This window comes from Pristis pectinata, chromosome 12 (assembly GCF_009764475.1).
Source record: "Pristis pectinata isolate sPriPec2 chromosome 12, sPriPec2.1.pri, whole genome shotgun sequence".
NCBI classification, from domain to species: Eukaryota; Metazoa; Chordata; class Chondrichthyes; order Rhinopristiformes; family Pristidae; genus Pristis; species Pristis pectinata.
Window position 1 is genome coordinate 38458117 of NC_067416.1, and position 22489 is coordinate 38480605.

The window sequence follows — 22489 nt, forward strand, 5'->3', positions numbered from 1 at the left end:
AGCCCAGGTTAAGAGGTATGTACAAGAATAGATGACATATGTATTTTGTGGTCACTTTTCAGGAAAATCATCAGCCACAGAAGTATTGCACACAAGAAGAGGCCACTGAGTCCGTGCTGGTTCCTGTGAAGCAATCACGTCAGCATCATTCCTCTATGAAATGCGTATTTCTTTTTAAGATCATCATGATGGTTATTTTCAAAATATCCTGACTTCACTTCAGGGAGATTTCATCAGTTCTCCAAAAACGTTCTCACTGGTCAGTCTTTCCAAACCTGTAAAAGCACATTATTCCCTTCTTTCACAGAGACCCTCTTACTTCCCATTCCATTCTCTAGCGTATTATTTGTTTCTGGCCCTGGACTGTTTTCATTCTTATCTACCTCTTCCAGGAGATGTCATTAGATTGGGGACTGTAGGTAGAAAGAATAAGATAGTCATGATGTCAATTGTATTGGCTTGTTGAAGCATTTGATCTTCATATGCTGTTAATTTCATATGTTCACTGCAGGCAGGAATGTGTAATCTGATTAACATTATAACAGGATAATGGATTTTTAAAAAAAATATACAGTGTGTAGCCAAGATCCGTTCTTGAAGCAAAGCAAGCGGTAAAAATACTTGAAATACTCAGCAAGCCATGTAGGACATGCAGAGAGAGAAGAAAAGTTAATACTTCACGTCATTGCTTGAACCCTATTCACCTTTGCACAGATGCTGCCCAACCTGCTGTATAGCACTTTTTATTTTTATTTCACAAGTAGAGCACCTGCACTATTTTGCCCTGGCATTAAGTAGTGACCAGCAGGATCTCTTGGTAAAACAGAAAGCCAGGTGTTTCAGCAACAATCGGTATTTTGTTCCAAAGGAAGGCAAAAGAACAAGAAGTGTTCGAACACTGGCACAGAAGATTCCAACGGCGTGATGATTCTATACCTGACTCAAAGGTTGAAGGTGCAATCACCAACAACAATTTTCAAATATGATACATTTAACATACAGGTTTCTTGACGCAAATAAAGGCAACATCTGGTACTCTTCCTCCCTCCAAAAAAAAAATTGAGGCTGTGTGATTTGAAATTTTCAGAATAAATTGAAACATCTTTCTTAGGCAAGGGGGAGCCAAGGTACGTAGATGAAGTTAAAATACAAATCCATCATAACCTCACTTAATGGTGGAAAAGGCTTAAGGGTCAAAACGGCTTACTCCTGTTCCTATTTATTTATTGTATGCCAATATATTTCCCATGGATCCTTTTTAACAGCTGAAAGTACTTAATTATAGACACAGTTGGATTAGGTTTCTCTGATGACCATCTCATTTGTTATTACCTTCTTGAACATGGCGATTTTAATTTGTTCCGGTTATTAGTCACACAATTGGGGGTGGGGGGGGGGGGAGGGAAGGAGATCATATTTCTCTTGTATGTACATGATATAAAGAAAGGTTGCGTTTTCAATCAAGTTTACTGCACCTAAACATATCTGTTGTCATGGAGCTGAGAAAAACTTTGAAATTTAACAATTCTAATGTAGCATAAACAAAGAAGTCAGGCCTGCTAAACCAAACTAGTTTAAAACTCTTAATAACTCACACGGCCCTATTTGTCTAAGAATCCTCCTTTTAGACACGTGTGAAGAGTGGTAATGGTCCTGCCAAGTCCCACGTGCACAACAAATGTGGGAAGTAATGGAAAGTGGAAAGCTGGTGATCAGAGGGAAACTTGATTTGAGGTGTTTGATACTGTTCAAATTTTACCCCTACCCCATCATCCCATCCCAGATATATACAATGCCCTAAGTGCCAAATATCAAATTGCCAAGACACAGTCCAGATCTGTCACAATCTTAACCTACATTTTCACTTTGTCGTAAAGTGTGCAAACTTTAATGAACTGCCAACTAGAACACACAGAAACATCAATTATACATTGTAAATTCAGTTGTACATCATATATCTACATCACCTTGTACATGCAAAATCTACAGCCCAGGTTTAATTACAACTAAAAGCTGTTCACGAAAGCAAAATCAACAAAATATTCAACAGCCCAATGTCTGACTGAGGGCCCAAAGCACAAAATTCCATGGATAATCAAAATCCAACACAAACTGGAAAAGGGTGAAGGAACTTGGCAGTTCAAGGCTATGTCCAATTGCTCAGAAGGGTTAAATTACAAGGACCACGATTGCGCAGTATTCCCTTGAGTTTAGAATATTAAGTGTTATTTAAAATAATTCAAAATTAGACTGGGGAAAGGGAATCCATTTTCTTTGGTAGGCAAATCTATAATAAAGACCTTTAGTCTTAAAATAGAGCTAGGCCATTTAGGAGTGATATCAGGAAGTTCTTTGATCAACACAAGAGGCTACCAGAATATTGGAATTCATTCCTCCCTCCAATCCACAACTTGAACCTGCAAATTCAATTTGGGAAAAAAAAATCAAAACTATGATTGTTACAACGTTCAGGAAGAGTTTAGAGTCAAGGAAGCAAGATGGGTGAATGGGGTTAAGATATAGATCAGCAATTATCTAAATGAATGATCAAACAGGTCTGAAGGAATGACTGCCCTATGTTCTCAAGTGCACTTAGACGACAAGGAGTTAACATAGCATTATAATATTTCAGAAAGCCAACCCACAGTTTTCTTTCAGCATCTTGAGATATCACATCTTTCTCAGGTAAATCAGATGAGCTTTGCCTGGTTTATTTTAAGGTCTCCAGTCTCCAAATGCATCTTTCAGGATGATGTGTCTCACAAATGTTAGCCTCAAGTACCAGACTGTCTTGTGTGCCTTTGACAGAGGGGCCAGCACTGAACAATTCATGTCTTTTATTTCTCCCATCATGCTGTCATTCAATGATCAAAAGGCATATTCACTGAGACATCGGACTACAATAAAAATCATGAAAACAATTACATGGTACAGAAAAACATGCAAGTTCTCTAGATCCAAATTCCCAAGCAAAAAACAAGCTGCTGGAGGAATTCAGCACATTGAGCAGCATCTGTGGAGGTGAAGGGATAGTCAACACTTGACCCTCCGTCAGGGCTGAGTACGTGGAGTGAAAATAGCCAGTGTAAAAAAGGTGAGGAGTGCTGAAATAGGGGCTGGTAGGTGACGGGTGGAACCAGGTGAGGTAGGGGATGATGGGCAGATGGAACTAGGTGAGGGAGGGGATAGGGAGGGTCGGCTAGGGGAGAAAAAAACCAGGTGGATAGGTGTGTGGGTGATGAGCAGATGGAAATGGGAAATGTGAACAAAGGGAGAAAGAACCTAGATCAATCAGTAGGAGTGGGAAGGGAACACAGGGGGTGTGCGTTACACGAAATCGGAAAATGTGTATCTCCAAACTTAAATTCATTCTGAAAAAACATAATTCATTTCATACATCGCTCAAAACAGCTTAACTTTACCAAATTTGTCAAAATGAATGTGCCTTATCTTACATCTTGCCATCCCATTGCTATCCTCCATTTTGTACTTAGTGATGTGAGCGGTCTGGGCAGTGGAAGCAGGACGGATTCAGATCAGACATCTGCTTTTCATCCTGCGGCATTCAGTTTCAGCTCATCTTGTTCTTGCTCGGCAGGTTAATTACCCCATGGATTGGGCCGTGCAGATTAGATTAATGCATTTAAGGGAGGTTTGTTACATCCTTGAAGGTGATGGGAAAATAAATATACGGGCTAAAGAAAGAGGCAACCAGAGTTGGAGGTGGTTTATGCAAAGTATAAACACTAGCGCAGACCAATTTGGCTCAATGGTTATTTCCATACCATAGCAATCTTGTATTTTTACACATAGCCAGACTTCGGGTACATAGTGTTACGAAATCACAGAACAAAGAGGCCCAAGTGACTCATCAAGCATGTTCCTTCCATCAACCACATGCTCGGCTATGAAATTTTTTTTGTCTAAATGTCTCCTGCATCCAAATCATGGTAAATATGTCATTTACCTGATGTTGTATTCCTGACACAGTATGACCTAGGTCAAAGTGCCTCGACGGTCAGGAGGCACAGAAAGAGGAAGCTGGAGTGTGAAAGTACATCATGATATTAACAATCAGTCTTGCAACAGGTTTGTGTGACAACCTGATTCGATTAAATCATTAATTATGGCACTTCAAGTCTTGAGTTTTCCTTGAGAGTCCAAAAAAATAAGGTTTTGCTGTCATAAAATACTGAGAAAACTAACAACAGGATGTTAACGTCCATAATTTTGAACATAATTGTGCAACATTAACCTACAATTCTTCTAATGTGAACAACTTTTGTTCCTGTTAAAATCCATCCTCGAGAAGATTGAAATACCTACATGAAAACCACGCCCAACATTTCGCCTGGCATGAAGAGAGTCACACATTCACAATGCACAATATTATCTATGCTTTATCACTTCCAAATATATTACACCAAAGACATAACTTGTCAGATAACATGGATATTATTCAATTATCTCTTCTTAAAGGAAAATGGATATGATGCAAGTTTATACCTGTGTGTTGAATACATTATTAAGAACATACTGAAGGTCTTAGATATATCTCAAAAGACAAACCGAGTACAAAGGAAAACTGCATATAAGGCCATGGGATAAATGCCATTTTTATTGAGATAAGAAATAAGCAGAATCCAAGATGATCACAAATTAACCCTTTAACAGAAACCAACCCACCTTTGAAAACTTTGCTCTATTTCCTATGTTCATTCATCCATAATATTTTCATAATTTAATTTTATAACAATATTACAAAGAAAATTATGACCAGTGGATATACAAAGGAAACACCCGTCAGAGACTGAGTCTGAAAAATTATGTCCACTGAATTTCTGGTTTTCCCGGTAGCTTTAAGGTTAATAATTCTATCTGGTAAAAATATTTCGCCCTTTGCAAGAGCACTGAAAATATCCAACAGAAAATACATATACATCCACCTGGAAAACTTAAATGATGGTTCTTGACTCTTGGAAGACTTAAATATTTGCAAACTGCAAACAATGAGATTGCAAATGGTTCGAGTTCAATTGTTCTTCACGATATCGGTCACTAAAAATCAATGGGTAAGGTTGGATAAGAGATGGATTGGAGGGTTTTTAAAACGGAGACGTCCTTTTGGGACTCCAAGTGTTAAGATACATTAGGAAATGTTATTCAAATCCACCTCATTTAAACAAAAACCTCGCTAAGATATCCAGATTCCGAATTCAGTAAGACAGATACAATAAACTCGAAGGACGAATCTTCCCGTACCTTTGTCTACTCTGATTATTAACCCCTGTTGTACCGACTTTGCACATTGCCTTCAGTTCCTCAAACTCAACCACCATTCCTACTGGGAAACTACAGATTCCCATCAAACAGCCTCATTTTGTTTCTCACGCTTAAAAGAATGGATGACTGAGGCAAAAAAATCTTATTCCCTTCACTTTCACTTTGCTCTGACAAAAATCGAAGCTCTCTGATGAGATACTGTCGTTTTCTGATATCGATATGAAAAGCAACAAGACAAAAGGCTTTCAGGGCAAGAAATAGCAAATGCCAATAAAAAGCAAAACGATGAACAGGTGAACACCGTTGCACTAGCTTAAATGCTGATGAAATGAGAATTTCAGACGGATCTTTAACGCTGCCTCATGCAAGTACCATTCCTACTGAAGTCTTATTTAAAAGCCCTTCCCCGAACACACCCATCAGCACCAAGCGTAAACAAAACCAGCTTCCATTCTAGCAAGTTCTTTCTCCGAATTTAAATTGCATTGTCTATTGGATGCACGAAACTTTGCTTTATGGATTCAATAGGCAAGAAGAAGTGGACAATAAACAGAATATGTATATATATATAAAAAAATACCGCGTTTACCTTTTTACCCCTCTTCTTCCTGTGGGCAGGTTTTGTACCATTTTTCTTTGCTTCCTCACTCATCTTATGTTTAGTCTATTAAAAGAAACGAGCGCACTCCCAGTTATTCCGAAATCCAGGGCTGTTGGCATATAATCGAGATACCATCAAAGGCTCAATCCATGTGACGACGTCTCAGAGACAGATAAATGCATGACTGCTGGTTAAACAACAACTCCAGGTCGGTTAGCACCGCTGGTCCAGATCTGTGCTCTCTCTCTCTCCTTCCACACCAGAAACTGACTGCTCCAAACTCCAAAATAAATTAGACACCACTTTTCCAAAAAAAAATCAATATCCAGTCTTCATTTTACAACGAGATGCTACTTATTTTTCCTCTCACCTTCTCTCTCTCCACTGCTCTGTAATCCCCAGGCTCCAAACCCCATACAGGAATTAAACTGGAGACTGCTGATACAATCCCTGAAGCTTTTCTCAGTCAATGAATTTCTCCTCTTACAGCCAAGAACAGAGGGAGGAGGAAAAAAAATCATAATCCCCTGCAATTCCCTCGTAGCGCCACTAGGTTGGGACCGACTAGAACATACAGTTGCGTTCCGTGGGAAAAGAAAACTCGAATTAAATGGTGTGAGATTGAGTTCCAGTCATCTCAAACTGAGACCGCTCCTATCAGTGCGCATGACTCGACAAGGAATAATGGGCATTGCTGTTATCCAAGATATGGAAAAGAACATTGAGAATGTTTGTTAATAATGTACCTTGTTTAAATAAAATCAAACGTGGCTCAAGAATCTAGCACCAAAGCTGAACAGGAGACCATTCCCAGCATTAAATAAAACCAGTTGACTATTTTTAATTTTAACCTAATCACATTAGACTAATCCTATCAGCTAATGTACTCTAGGTAATCAATACAGGCAATTGACCACTTAATACATTAGGCCAGAAACTCCTGTGCTGATGTACATTGAAGCAACAATGTCTAATACTTATCCATCACCTGTCAGTATTCATACACAAATCATCAAGTACTTTTGAGACCTTTTAAATTTCTGATTGAACACATTGGCAGAGCCGTTTGAAAAGACAGTTCTTCCCTATCCAGCTGCTGCCAGTAGCTGTGAACTCTGCCCTCCACCGTCCCTCCCCCAAGCCTTTCTGGAAAGTGATCTGACTGGAACATGGCGACTACTGCATTTGTTCCCTGACTGTATGGAATGACCTCATAAAAAAAAGAATAATCAGTCGCTCGATTGGAAAACAAGCAAATGTACAAATTCCTTTAAGTATTCATCTTTTATGCATTCTACAAACAACACTGGGAATATACCAAATGGTCAATGTGCAACTCCAAGCTGAATTTGATTCTGATGAAAATCAGCAGGTCAATACAGAAATGACATTACGGTGAGGTTTTATGGTGGGTTGTTTCATGTGGCGTGCATAGAACAGTGGCTTTGCAACAAGTATCATTTAGCAGCACAGCTCTCTCACTACAGGTGCAGTGCAAGCTGGAGACAAATCAGCATGCCCTTTTCATGGTTTTAAAATTCACAGTGGAAATAATGTAATAATGACCTAATCTACAACACATATTTGAATTTCAATCTCAGGGTGCTGGGGTTTATTATGACCACAGTATTTTAATTTACATTTACTTTTCTGGTAACCAAATATATTTCAGATCCAATGATCAGAGTTTACCTTTTAAATGTGCTGCCATTTACACTTGTACAAGCTTTCTTTAAAAAAAAAGATGCCACCAGTGATTTAAGTACCAGGGGTTTCATTAGATTCAATTTCATTATAAAAGAGGAGGAAGGCAAACTTGGAAAATATGTTAATTTCTAAATTTTCTCATCAAATGCTAAAAGCAAACTTTTACAAATTCTTTTTGTCCTCTGACAGGGCTCTTAAACTTCACAACAATAAAGTTTGACATGTTGCGGCTCCCCATTTGTTAACTAGTCACTTTAATCCATGCAGCAATACATATTACAAGAATAAATCTTACAGCTATCAGTAGTTAAAGCAATTCGCCAACATTGAAACAAACGGAGAAGTAGTGTAAGAAAACAACTAGAGGTACCTTTTACAACCCAACAGGGACACTTGAAATAATTAACCAAATGAGGCAGGAAAACATCTTGATTACACCCATAGCTCATTCATGTTGGGAGAATGGATGACTGACACCAAAATCAGAGAAGGTCAAAAGTTCAACCCGATAATTCAGTGAAGAAATAAACCATATTTTATATGACTGTTTCATTGATATTGGTTGTTAATGTACTAAGGAAGTTCAGTCGTATGACTGAATGTCTCCTGACCAAGCCAAACATTTCCTTGCATCAAAAAAACTTGAAGTCTAGAAATTCTGTAACACAGCACTATCTTTTGGTGCAGTTTGTCAAGTAATTTAATCATAATATGTAAATGCAAACCCTGATTGGCTCTTAACGTGTGGTTCTTGTAGAACGCTCAATTTGATTGCAGTTCTTTGGATGCATCTGATCACAAATGGCACACAATACACTCTTTGCCTTCATTTGCATTTATAACCAACAAATCCCGCCAATCATACAGAACTGGCCTTTTCAAGCTTGCTTTGGTGCAACTTAAAACAGACTAGCCAATCTGCTCCAAAGCCAGAGGATCTAGTGCTTGGTTCCTGCTATGGGTTGATTCCCTTTAAGATTGTTACCAACCCCTCATTCCCACCCCCTTCCCTCATTACAATTCCAAAAGGTCCCCATTGACCAAATCACACCTTGAACACCATGTCAGACCACAGCAACAGAAAATCCTTATATTTTTTGACCCCCGTCCCATTCAACTAATGATCCAATCTCCCCAATAGGCCCCACCCCAGGCAGCTTTCAATGTCAAGACCCAGTGGAGGAAAGGCATTTGTGGACATTTATTATGCAAGGCTGATTCAATTGCTCATGATGCCTTGGATCTTGTGCAAAAGGAATATTGTAGTTGGAGCCCATGGATAAAGCAGGCATTGGTTCACTCCCTGTGCATCACCTGTTCCTGGCACTTTTTGAGGCACAGAACAGATTCTTGGCCTATATGAGAGCCACATCGATTGACTTGATTTGGATAAGGATATATCCAAATTTTCTTATACCTCATGTGACCTTGCTTTACCTATGTGGAAAATTCCAATCACACTGAGTGCTGATACATTTACTCCTGCAAGTTTTCTCATCCAATAACATGGCAACCATTGAGTTGCAAGATGGCAAGTCCTCTGAATACAAAGGTGATTAAAGGCCATTAGTGCTGTGTAGTCAGAAATAGCATCCACTGACGAGATTTCAACATAAATTCGCCGATGACACCACTGTTGTTCACGGAATCTCATATGGCAATGAGGAGGCGTACAGGAGTGAGGTAGATCGGCTAGGTGAGTGGTGTCACAACAACAACCTCGCACTCAACATCAGTAAGACCAAGGAATTGATTGTGGACTTTAGGTTGGGAAAAATAGGGAGAACACTCACTAGTCTTCATTGAGGGGTCAATGGTGGAAAGGATGAGCAGCTTCAAGTTCCTGGGCGTCAACATCTCAGAGAATCTATCTTAGGTCCAACACATTAATGCAATCATGAAGAAGGCACACCAGTGGCTCTACTTCATTACGAGTTTTAGAAGATTTGGTGTGTCACCAAAGACTCTTGCAAATTTCTACAGATGTACAGTGCAGAGCATTCTGACTGGTTGCATCACCACCTGGTATGGAGGCTCCAATGTGCGGGAGAAAAAGAGGGTGCAGAGGGTTGTAGACTCAGCCAGCTCCATCACGGGCACAATCCTTCCCGCCATCAAGGACATCTTCAAGAGGCGGTGCCTCAAGAAGGGGTATCCATCATTAAAGACCATCACCACCTGGGACACGCCCTCTTCACGTTACTACCATCGGGGAGGAAGTACAGGAACCTGAACACCCACACTCAACATTTCAGGAACAGCTTCTTCCCCAGCGCCATCGGATTTCTGAACAGTCCATGAACACTACCTTGTTATTCCTCTTTTGCACTATTTAATTTTGTAACTTACATTTTTATATCTTGCACTGCTGCTATGGCAAAATAACAAATTTTACGACATAAGTCAGTGATAATAAACCTGATTCTGATTTTGATTCGGAGGCCTGATTTGTCCATTTAAGAACATGCAAATGACCCTGTGACGTGATCCAATGACTGAGTAGTTAAGACATTGAATTCAAAATCTAATGGGGTTTCTCCTCATGGGTTCAAGCCCTGCTCACAGCAGGGTTACTTTGCCAGCAGAAAAGTTATATGGGGCATTGGTGAAACCACATGTTGAGCAGTGTCTACCGTATTGGTCTCCTTAGTAAAGGAAGGATGTAAATGCACTGGAATCAGGGCAGTTGGGACAGGGGTAGGCTAGTGTCTGCTAGAGTTTAGAAGAGTGAGTTGGGATTTGACTGAAACATGAAATACTGGGGGGGGGTGGGGACAGGGGGTGGGGGGGCTTGACACGGTGGATATGGAGAGGATAGTTCTTCTTGTGGGAGAATGTAGAACGAGGGAGTCACTATTTAAAAATTAGCATTGCTCATTTTTTCACTCAGAGGGTTGAGTCTACGAATGCTCTCCCTTGAAATTGGTTAAATGTTTGAATATTTATAAGGCAAGGGTAGATAGATTCCTGATAATCATGGGGTGAAAGATTACCATGGGTAGCAGGAGATCAGAGTCAAGGTAACGATCAAATCAGTCATGATTTTATTGAGTGACACAGCAGGTTTAAGGGAGCCAAGTGACCTACTCCAGTTCCAAATACACAGCATTATCCAAAGTTACGTGGTGAGATTCCACTTATACTGACCAGTCACTAACCCCATTCATTGCCCCGCCCCCAACCCCTCGCTCGACTCTTTTGGAGCCTGTTGTTGTCAGAAGGTTATCCAATAGCCATTCTTGGATGAGCTGCAACTTTGTGCCATTCAACAACAGGACAACCAAAGCCGCCATCTTCTGCCTTACCACCCACTCAACACGTTAGCCCACTGACTCCATCCAGTTCACGACCACCGTCTCAGGTTGAAGAAGACTGTTTGCAATCTTCATGTTTTATTTGCATAATATCATTTTCATTGTACTTCTTTGTACCACTGTGCAGCTATCTGCTTGATTTTCATTATCCATCCCCCTTATTCCCCCACAGGAGGCTGTCATTTGGCCTATCATACCAGCAGCAGTGCCTCAGTGAAGCTGGCTGATTAATCCTACTCACTACTTTTTCTTTTAAATCATTGCCTGAAACGTTCTTATTCCGTCAACGATTTAACCCAGCATCAAAGATTTCTTTTCCAGCATCTTGACATGTATTTTTTTTTAAATCATCTGTCTTTACAGGAAGTGGGCTCCGCTGACAAGGGCTGCATTTATTATCTATTCCTATTTGCCCTCAAGGTGGCAGGAAACTGCACTCTTGAATTGCTGCCATCCTTCTGGTGGTGCTTCCACTAACCAACGACCCACTTGCTGGGTTGGAGCTGCAAGATTTGGAGCCTACATTGGTGAAGGAGTGGTGATGAATTTTCATGCCACGATGGTGTGCAGTTGTCTCAATTGTTTGCTGCCTTGCCTAATGGCGATAGAGATTGCTAATCTGAGAAGTCCTCCAAAGGCACCATTGGCTCATAACTGCTATGTGCCTACAGTATATAGTACCTACAGCCAGTGTGCCAGTGGTGGAAGTGAATGCTTAGAGAGATAGATCAGGTGCCAATCAAGGCAGCAGTTTTGTCCAAAATGATGTCCAGCTTCTTCAATGTTGCTAGAATTGGAGTTCTTTAGGAAAGTGGAGGATGTTACATCACATCTCTGACAAGTGCCTTGTGAACTGCTTTGAGGAATTGAGAAATGTCACTGGATACTTTGTTTCTGACCTTCCACTGCAGTCCTGTGTTCATGTGGCTGTTCTAATTAAGTTCCTGATCAATGGCGCTGCCCTGCATGTTGATGATGTAAAACTCAGTGATGGTAATTCTGAGTAGGTGGTTAGATTCTCCTTCTTGGTGAAGATGGTCATTGCCCAGCACTTATGTGGCACAACTCTTACTTACCACTTATTCCTGAATATTGATTAGGTGTTGCTACATGGGCTGCTTCATTTTCTGAAGGGTAGCAATGAAATTGAACATTACGAAATCTTTTGCAAACTTCTCCACTATTCAAGTTATGATGAAAGGTAGGACTTTGATGAAGTATTTTAAGATATATGAGCCTGAAAACTGCCCTTAAAAAATCCAACAGCAATGTGCTGAGGCCGGGAAGATTGACATCCAGTGACTACACGATATTGCCCTTTAAAATAATACTACATAATTCAAGCTGGCATGTATCTGTCTGCTTTATCTGTCCAGCTACATCCATCGGAGGTCTGTTACTACAGCCCAACAGCTACATTTCTGAGGTTTAAGTCAGCTACAAATTTTGAAATTTTTTCCTGTTTAAGTAGGTCTAGGTCACTAATTCAAATTAAAAAGGACAGAGGTGCTAATACAGACTCCGAGTAAAGACCACTCTATATGTTGCTCAACAGAATAATCCTTTACCACTTTCTACTTCTTTATATAAGCCAATTTTATATGCATGGTTCCATGTTATTTTAATTACAAACATAGGGATAGTCCAGAAATTAAGCATCTGAACTGGGGAAAGACCAACATCAATATTAGACAGGACCTGGCAAATGTAAACTGAGAGTTGCTACTTGCAGGTAAATCTACATTCGGGTAATGGGAGCCTTTTAAAAGTGAAACAGTGGGATATCAGGGCCAGTGTATTCCTGAAAGGGTTAAGGGTCAGGACAGTAAATCCTGAGAACCCTTGGTGCCAAGGGATAGAACAAAGAGCAGTACAGCACAGGAAAAGGCCCTTCAGCCCATGATGTTGTGCCAAACTAATTAAACTAGTAATTAAACGCCTAATTAAACTAATCCCTTCTGCCTACACGATGTCCATATCCCTCCATCCTCTGCACGCTCATGTGACGATCTAAGAGCCTCTTAAACACCTCTATCATATTTGCCTCTACTACCACCCCTGGCAGCGTATTCCAGGCACCCACCGCTCTCTATGTAAAACAAAACTGGTCCCACACATCTCCTTTGAACTGGCCCCATTTTAAATTGAGGATTCAATTTAATTGTATGATTAATAAGTTTGCATATAAACACTAAGTCACCAAGGCAGAGAAGGCTAAGCACCAAATGCTGGTAAATGGGATTAACATAGATAGATGCTTGATAGGCGGCATAGCTATTGTGGGCCTAAAGGCCCATTTCTGTGCTGCAGGACTCAAAAAAGTAAATTAAAAATGTGTGTAGAGGTATTAATCAGAATAACATTTAATAATCTGGATTAGTTGCCAGTCCATTTTGCAATGGTATCGACTGAAAAAGTACTGATATTTGGTGAAATTACTCCTAGAAACTGACAACTTTGGGACTTCCAGGCATGCATAAGTTAACACTCAAATTTCAAAGTAGCTGTCACTGCGCCTGTCCTTCACTCTAGATTGTACTGTTTCCAGTGCGCAAGGCTGCAATCAAGAGAAATCGCGTTAAATGATGCAACTTTATGCTATTTATATTCTTCTGTTGCAAATCCTAGTTTGTTACATTCGATCTCAGTCAATTTAATGACGTGCCAAGCCATAATTACTGCTTAATAAATTATCTGGCCTTAAGAAAATACTCTATGTATTTTATAATTTCCTCAATTATTACTTACCATAATGTATTTAATTTTATTTAAATTATTTGACATTTCAGCTTCTAATTAAAGGTATGCGTAAGTTGCAATCTTTATATAGCACTCTGTATAACAAAGTTAAATAAAATTTGTCCTTTGTTTCTTACTACAGGTCCTTCGCAGGTTACGAAGGAGCCCAACTTATGTATAGCACGTACATACAAATAAGTGTTTGGGAGACCCGAGGGGATGGACTTGCCGGCTGCTGCAGGGCTGCAGGTGACTGTTCTTGACACCAGCTGGAACTTTGCCACATCAAACCCAAGAAGAATATTGATGTCCATTTTGTGAATCCAATGTAGAGACATGGCATTCAGGCCAACAATAGTGTCTTTTTAGATAGATAGATATATATATCTATATATCTATATATAGATATATCTATATATAGATATATCTATATAGATATATCTATATAGATATATCTATATATATCTATATCTATATAGATATATCTATATATATCTATATATATCTATATATATATATCTATATATCTATATCTATCTATCTATATATATATATATATATATATATATATATATATATATATATATATAGATATATATATATATATATATATATATCTATATATATATCTATATATATATAACTATAATATATATATATATATAATATATATATATATAGATATATATATAGATATATATATATAGTTATATATATATATATATATATAAAAACATCAATAGCATTTAAAATCTTGTCTGCAGTAAAATCTTTTAAAATATAATTATTAGCTTGGGCTAAATTTATTAATCGGCTTTATTATTAATATCAGCTTCATCTGCACAACAGGAATTTCATAGAACAAAAAGCTCTCAGGTGAATTTCAACCACTTCAATCAAGGCCATCTCAGTATTCTTGGTAGACTCCCAATCTCCAACAGCATCACTTTTTACAGTTAATTTGCCAACAAGGAAACACAAATTCTTGGTGCTAAATGTCCATCTAACATTAAGGATTCTTGCCAACTTAACAACATTAAATTCCTTACCTCCTGACTACTAATAGAATGGAAGAAACAGTCTTATGTGGATGCTCCACTGAGATGATGGCTGATTTGCACCTTAACTGCTTTCAATTTGCCTTGCACCACATCTGTTGATGACCTTATTGAAATTAATCCATTTACCCACCATTGTTCGTTGCCTCATTAATCCTTACTAATAATAATCCAGTGATCTCAATCTTAAAAGCTCTGACCAAGGCAGGTGAAGACCAACAATTATCATATGTTGCTGAGTTTAAGACCAAGGAACATAGTACAAAAGTATAGCCAGCCATTTCGTGAAATTAGGAAACACTTCTACATACAAAAAGTGGTGCATGTTTGGAATTGATGGTAGATCAATTAGTAACTTAAAATCTGAGGTTTTTGATAACCAATAGGTATTTTGTTTTTTGCTTTAACTATGCTGCGTTGTCACTGGCAAGGCTAGCATTTATTGTCCATCACTATTTGCTGTGGACAAGGTTGTGGTGAGCCATTGCCTTGAATCAGTGCTGTTCTTGCATTGAAGATGCTTCTACACTGATGTTGGGTAGGGAATGCCAAGATTGAGACTCAGTGACAATGAAGAAACAGTGATATATTTCTAAGTCAGCATGATATGCAACTTAGTGTGGTTACTGTATTCTAATATAACCAGCAAAGACCAGGTTACCCATAGAGTGGTAAAAGACACAGTAATTTAAAAAATGCTAATCTTTGTGAAAAGCTTTTCAGATGTACCAATCAAACTGCACCTAGTTATCACCATTAAATATTTGAGGGAAATTTTAAAGAAATTTATTTTATTATTAAGATATTGCCTTGTTTTCCTGGTTCTTTGCAGATTTTGTAGTCAAGTGAGTTTGAACAGAAACTTAAAAATCAATGAAACCTCAAAACTCCCTTATTCTCATTATTAAACACCATCATATACATCAGTGTGTATTCCAGAATTTCAGCTCCTAAAATATTTGCCCTTATTAATCAAACCGATGGAGAAATCATATTTAGTTTTTAAATGGATAATTATGAATCATTTGTGTATCATAAGTTTACTTAAGCCATCCTACAGCTTAGACCTGGCATATGATTAATGATAAGTGCCTTTCTAATGTGACATTATCTGAAGAATTATAATGCTGTAAAAAAAAAATTCCATCCTGACACAGGCACTTGCTTGGGTTTCGTGATGCATTCATTCCTGCAAGTGGAAGCCACTACCTTTACCTGCCAGTGTAAATGCCTGCAATCCAATACCTAACAATATAAAACACAGGGCAAACAATGAAATAAACCAGATATTCATTTCTGTTACATGCACTTCTCCAAAGGTTTTGAAGTCAGACTCTGAAAAAGATGCAATGCAAATTTTTAGCTGTTAATAAGAAGTATTAGTTATGATTGCATTCAGTTATTTCAATCTGTATCATTTGGCTTTATATTATAATACTAAGTTAACAAATATGCCACATTAGCAGATCATGTTCGTTAATAAACAAAATAACTCAAACTCTTACATTGTTTTCTTGAATCTGGCCAAATGTCATCCTTAGAGCTATGTGTTTTTGAAACATAAGTGACCAAATTTGGCTGTCTGCCTTTATTTCTGTGTGTTCAAAACCCAAATGGAGTGCACATGCAAAGAAATAATCTGCCCACCCATCTCAAATGTACTACCACCCAAATTGTGGGTCCCCTCAATGGAAAGCCAGCAAACGGTCACCAAGCTCATGGACCAAGGTATAGCTCAGCATCAGTTACAGGAATAGAGAATTAGAATTACTTTTATTCCATTATTAAATCTTCTGTGGTGACTGTCATGATATGACAGTATGTGCTGCCTTATAATAATGTACAAACCAACAAAAAAGTTTGGTGTGAAAAGTTGTGAGGTTTACAGTATGTGTACTACACATGCAAGTGACTACAGAAATTAAAATACTTCATTACCTGAAAAGTGCTTTGAGCTAATTTTAGGTCATGAAATGCATCACATACAAATCTTTCTTTACATCAGGAATCTATTTTGGAACAAGATCTAAAAAATATTGTTGGTAATATAAGGGAATGGTTGCAAGTGCTTCTCCAAACTTTTTGACGGCAGATTGCATTAATCTAGTTGAAGCAAATAGGTTAATGTCTACATACCTTTAATGTAGCAATACATCCCAAGGTATTTAACAAGAGCATTATCAATAAATTTTGATGCAAAGCCTCAGATAAGACATCAGTAAAAGTGACCAAAAGAGGCAGGAATTTTTTTTTCCTCCAAAAATAAAAATGGGGAAAACAGAGAGATGGCGAAGTTCTGAGGTCTTTTGATGAGTTCCTGCACAAGAAATTGGATAACGAGATTAGAGTGTATGCACTTGGATGGACTGAGAATTGTTTAATAGACAGAAAACATAGCATGGGAATAAACCAATCCTCCTCAGGTTGGCAGGTTGTGTCCAATGGGGCACTATAGGAGTCAGTATTTGAGCTCAGGCTTTACGCAATCTATAGGAATGATGTGCCTGAGGAGATGAAATGTCAAGTTTCCAAGCTTGCTGATGAAACCAAACAAGATACTTCAAGAGGATATGGACAAGAACATGGTAGATGGAATATAATATGGATAAAGTTGATGTCATCCACTTTGATGCACATCACAGAAAAGCAGAGTATTCGTTAAATGGTGAGAGATTGACTTGTCCTAATGTGCAAAGGGATCTGGGTATAACTGTACACAAGTAACTGAAGACCAACGTGCAGTTGCAGCAAGCAATTCAGAGGGCAAATGCTATGTTAGCTTATATTATAATAAGGTTTGATTACAGGAGTAAGAAAGTTTTACTGAACTTGTTTAGGACCTTATCCAGAGTATTTTGTGCAGTTGTGGTCTCTTTACCCAAGAAAAGATGTACTTACCATAGAGGGAGTACACTGGGAATTCACCAGATTGGTTTCAGGGATGGCAGGTTTGCCAACTGGGATTGAATTCTTTAGAGTTTAGAAAAGTTTCATCAAAACTCATAGAAACATTAATGGCTTGATGCAGGGAGGATGTTTCCCTAACTGCTGAACCCAAGACCGATGGGCACAAATTGAGAATATGGGATAGGCCATTTAGGATTGTGCTGAGGAGAAATGTCTTCATCCAGAGGGTGGTGGACATTTGGAATTCCCTATCCTGGACAGTCACTAGGTTTATTTGAAATGGAAATTGATAGATTACACAACATTAAGGCTATTGAGGGATATGGGATGGTGCTGAACAATGGCATTGAGATAAATCAGCCATGATCTTGATGAAGAGTGGAGGAAGTGCCATATGGCCTATTCTTGTTCCTCCTTCTCATATTCTTATGACAATAAGAACATAAGAAACCAAACGTTCATCATGACTTTCTTTGCTCTTGCATCTATCCGTTTATGAAGCCTTTATAAACTGCCCTGCCACTTCCAAAGACTTATGCATGTGTTTCTGGATCTCTGTTTCAGTATATTTTCTAGCATTGTTCCTAAAACTTTATATTCTTTCTCCTTACCAAATTATAATACTTTGCTTTTTAAAAGCACCAAATTTCATCTGCCAATAGTCTGTCATTTCTGCCAGCCTGTCTATATTCTCTCGTATTCACATTTCATTCTGCTTCTAAATCTTGTATTGCATGCATATTTGCAAATTGTGCCCCATCCAACCCAAGCCCCAGTCATTAATACACAGTAAGAAAAGTAGCCCCAGGGAAATAGCACTATGGATTCCTCCAGTCAACAAACAAATTGCTCACTACTTCTCAGTTTCATGTTACTTGGCCTATTTTTCCAATCCATGCTGCTACTGCCCAATTTATTCTATGGGTTTCAATCTTGACAATAAACCTACAATAGAGCACTTACTCAAATGCTTGTGACAGTCCATATTTTCAACATCAACTGCATTTACTTTAATGACCTTCTCCATCACGTGATCAAAAATTTCTGTCATACTAGTTCAACTTTATTCGCCTTCAACAAATCCATGCTGGTTTTCCTTATCAAGTGACCAATGACTATCAATTCAGTGTCTGATTATCCTTTCTTGATGTCTTCCCACCACTTTTAATTAAATTAAGTAACCTATACTTGAGGAGTTAAACCTCACTTTTTTACTTAAAGTGTGACATCTGCAATTTTTTAGTCCTCAGACATCAGTCCAGTCATCTGGAGGATTATGGCCAACACTTGCCCCTACTTCGCTCAACAACCTAGGATGTATCCCATCTGAACCAGGTGATTTAACTACTTTAAGTACAGTAGCCTTTCGAGTACCACCTCTTTATCAAGTGTTTAAACTCATCCAGTAAACTCAATTGCATTTTCCTTGCTGGAGCACTAGTAGCATCTTCTTCCTGGGTAAAGTATTAACTTAATACCTTGGTGATGGCCTCTGCCTCCATGAGTTTTCCTTTTTGGTTACTGATCAGTCTCACCTTTCTTCCGCCTACCTTCTTGCTGTTAACATAACGATATGACATGCACAACTTTTCAGGCTACCAGGACAGCCTACAGAACCTGCTCCACTAGATAAGACCCCTTCCTCAAGGAAGGCACCATTGCTTGTCAGCATTGGAAGGAGTATTTCAAACTCCTCCTCAACAGTGAGCTACTGCATTGGAGGAGACCCTCTGGAGGATTTCCTTGGCAATCCACTAACCATTGGTGAACCAAAATGGGCTATCCAAAAGGTGAAAGCCAATGGATTTAATGGTATACCTGCAGATATCTAATGCCAGTAGCTCTCGATTCAGAATGGTAACGGGAAGATATTCCCAGTGGTCTCAAGAATATGACTGTTGTGACAATCTACAAGACCGGAGTCAGATTTGACTGTGGGAACAAGAGGGGGATTTCCCTTGTCCATCAGGTGCAAGATCATGGTCCAACTCCTTTCGAACCCTTTTTCCATCATTGAGAAGCTCCTACTGGAAACCCAGTGCAGCTCCCGTGCATCCTGTGGCACTGCAGATTTGGGCTTTCACTTCCAAACAGACCCAAGGAAAAAAAATTGAGGGAACAAAATCAGAAATTGTTCCTTGCTTTTATTGTCCTGGCCACATATTAAAATACTCTGAATAGTCCTCCAACATCTTGGTTGTCTGTGGAAACTTGCCACTGTCCTAAGACTTCCACAGAACACGGCCATCACTATCCCGAGTGAAAGAATTGAAAATGTTGCCATCCGCATCTAGCCTGGGGTTATATAAGGTTACATGGTCACCCACACTTTTCGCTGTCTACCTGCCTGTGATCATCCACTTTGTTTGGGACGATCCATCACCCAGCATTACTATCCAGCATCTGCTGAACAGGAAACCTTTTAACCTTTGTTATTTCCAGCTGAAACAAAACTCTTCACCAAGGACATCCACAACCTTCAGCATGTATATGACTGCAACTGTTGCGTGATGGTTCATTCTGCAAGATCTTCAAGATGCTATACAAAAGACTTGGCTGTCCTTGAAAGTGTCCGAGACAAAGGTCCTCTACCAACCTCTGCCAACCTGCATGCCATCCATGCAGATGGGATGGCATCAGGGTTTGTGGAGCACTTTTGGTAACTCAGCAGTCACCTCAGCCAACAGGGTACCATTAGTGAAGAAGTCTAGCAATGGGTTGAGTGCACCAGTGCTGCTTTCTTCAAACTCCAACATGTCCAAAAAGAGACTTTCTGAAAATGACTAAGGTAATTTTGGGCCATTAATCTGATTACTACCCTCTACTTCAGCAAAATGTAGAACATCAACTGATACTGCATTAAGAGCCTTGAGGGCTTCTACCAGCTGCCAAAGCCTGATGAGAACCACCAAACCAACACAGCATCATCCACAAAGCTCCATCCATCAGCAATGAAGCCTTGATCCTGAGGAAAAAGCTTCAATGGATAGGCTACTGCATCCAGATGCCTAGAAATGTCTCTCTCACTGGGTTCTGTTCTCCCAGCTCTCAATTGGCCGATGTTTAAAAGGTGGTGAAACATATGGAATAGACACTCTCTCGAGATCACCCTCAAACACGAAAACATTAACATCCATAACTGGGAGGTGCAAGCTGCTATTTACTCAGCGTGTCACCACCTAGACCATCAAGGGCAGGCACGGTAGTGTCGCAGTTAGCGTAATGCTTTACAGTGCCAGCGACACAAGTTCAATTCCAGCCACTGTCTGTAAGGAGTTTATATGTTCTCCCCGTGTCTGCATGGGTTTCCTCCGGGTGCTCCGGTTTCCTCCCACATTCCAAAGACGTACGGGTTAGGAAGTTGTGGGCATGTTATGTTGGTGCTGGAAGCGTGGCGGCACTTGCAGGCTACCCCCAGAACACTCTACGCATAAGATGCATTTCACTGTGTGTTTCGATGTACATGTGACTAATAAAGATATCTTATCTTAAGATATCTTATCTAAGGTGAGGCCTGATGGCATGATGCTAAGGAAAAATGGTGGTAGCAGAGAAAGAAGGGAATGAACCTGGGGTTACAAATTCCTCTCCCCCTAGCAAGAACAAGCTCTCATTGCTGAAAGTTAGGCTCCTTAGTTATCTGAAGACCAACGAAGCTTAATGGACATTATCCTAAAATTCCAAGGGATAGCCATTGAACCAAGCAGTCACCTGCAGAAGATTTCTAGGTTCCCCTTTTATGCCCGCTTTAATACTCATACTCTGTGCCCCTGAATAATGAAAGGCCTGGATAGAGTGGACGTGGGGAGAATGTTTCCATTAATAGGAGACTCAAGGATCCAAGGGCACTGCCTTAGAATAAAGGGGCGTCCCTTTAGAACTGAGATGAGGATGAGTGTTGAATCCGTGGAATTCATTGTCACAGAGGGCTATGGAGGCCAAGTCATTGGGTGTAATTAAGGCAGAGATTGGTGGGTTCTTGATTGATAAGGGAGTTAAGGATTACAGGGAGAAAGTGGGAAAATGGGGTTGAGAGAAAAATAAAAATCAGCCATGATTGAGTGGCGGAGCAGACTCGATGGGCCGAATGGCCTAATTCTGCTCCTGTATCTTACTTCCAGTTTTACTTCCCCTTTAATCAGCCTTTTTGTCACTTGCGTTAACAATCTGACATTTTTCAAATTCCTTTTTTTAAAAATTTATTCTCTCTCTCTCCTGGCTTAAACCGCCCCACTTTTCCCCCTTATTGATAAGTACCCAGACTGCACCTGAACCACCTCCTCCTTAAAGGCCTCCCATCGTTCAGTTACAGCTTTGTCTGCCATGTCTTTGATCCCAATATACCACAGCCATCACTCCTTCTCCAATTTTACTTCAGAGTCGTCCATATCCTTTCCAAAGCTAATCCAAACCTTACGGCATTATGTTCACTATTCCCACTAGACCTTGCTCCACTGTGCCTCCCTCATTCACCAGAACCAAGTGCAACAATTCAGTCCTTTTCACTGAGCCAGACATGCACTGTTCAAGAAAAGACTCCCGAACACAGTTCAAAACTTCCTTCCCCTCTTTGAATCTCATATTATTACTATTACCAGTCCATATTAGAATAGTTGTAGTCCCCCATTATGATTACCCTATGGCTTTTTACACATCTCTAATCTCCCTGTAGATTTGCTCCTCTATATCCTTTCCATCATTTGGCAACCTTCAGAATATTCTCATTAGTGTAATGGTTCCCCTATTGTTTAACTCTAACCAAATTGAAAATCAAAAAAGCACTGATGCCAGAAATCGCAAGTAAAAACCTGAAATGCTAGAAGCATTGAGAAAGCATCTGAGGAAAGAGAAAAGGAGTTAATGTTTTAATTGGTTTCTGA

At 39.4% G+C, this 22489-nt stretch overlaps 1 protein-coding gene across 1 annotated transcript in view; it reads right to left on the reverse strand.

Moving 5' to 3' along the window:
- The window catches only part of ank3b (ankyrin 3b), a 422959-nt gene extending 416626 nt beyond the window's left edge, over positions 1–6333 (reverse strand). Inside the window, exon 1 of the mRNA XM_052027524.1 lies at positions 5873–6333. Coding sequence (XP_051883484.1) covers positions 5873–5935 — 63 coding nt within the window. The 5' untranslated portion in view covers positions 5936–6333. The remainder of the gene's footprint in view (positions 1–5872) is intronic.
- Between the last annotated feature and the right edge of the window lie 16156 nt (positions 6334–22489).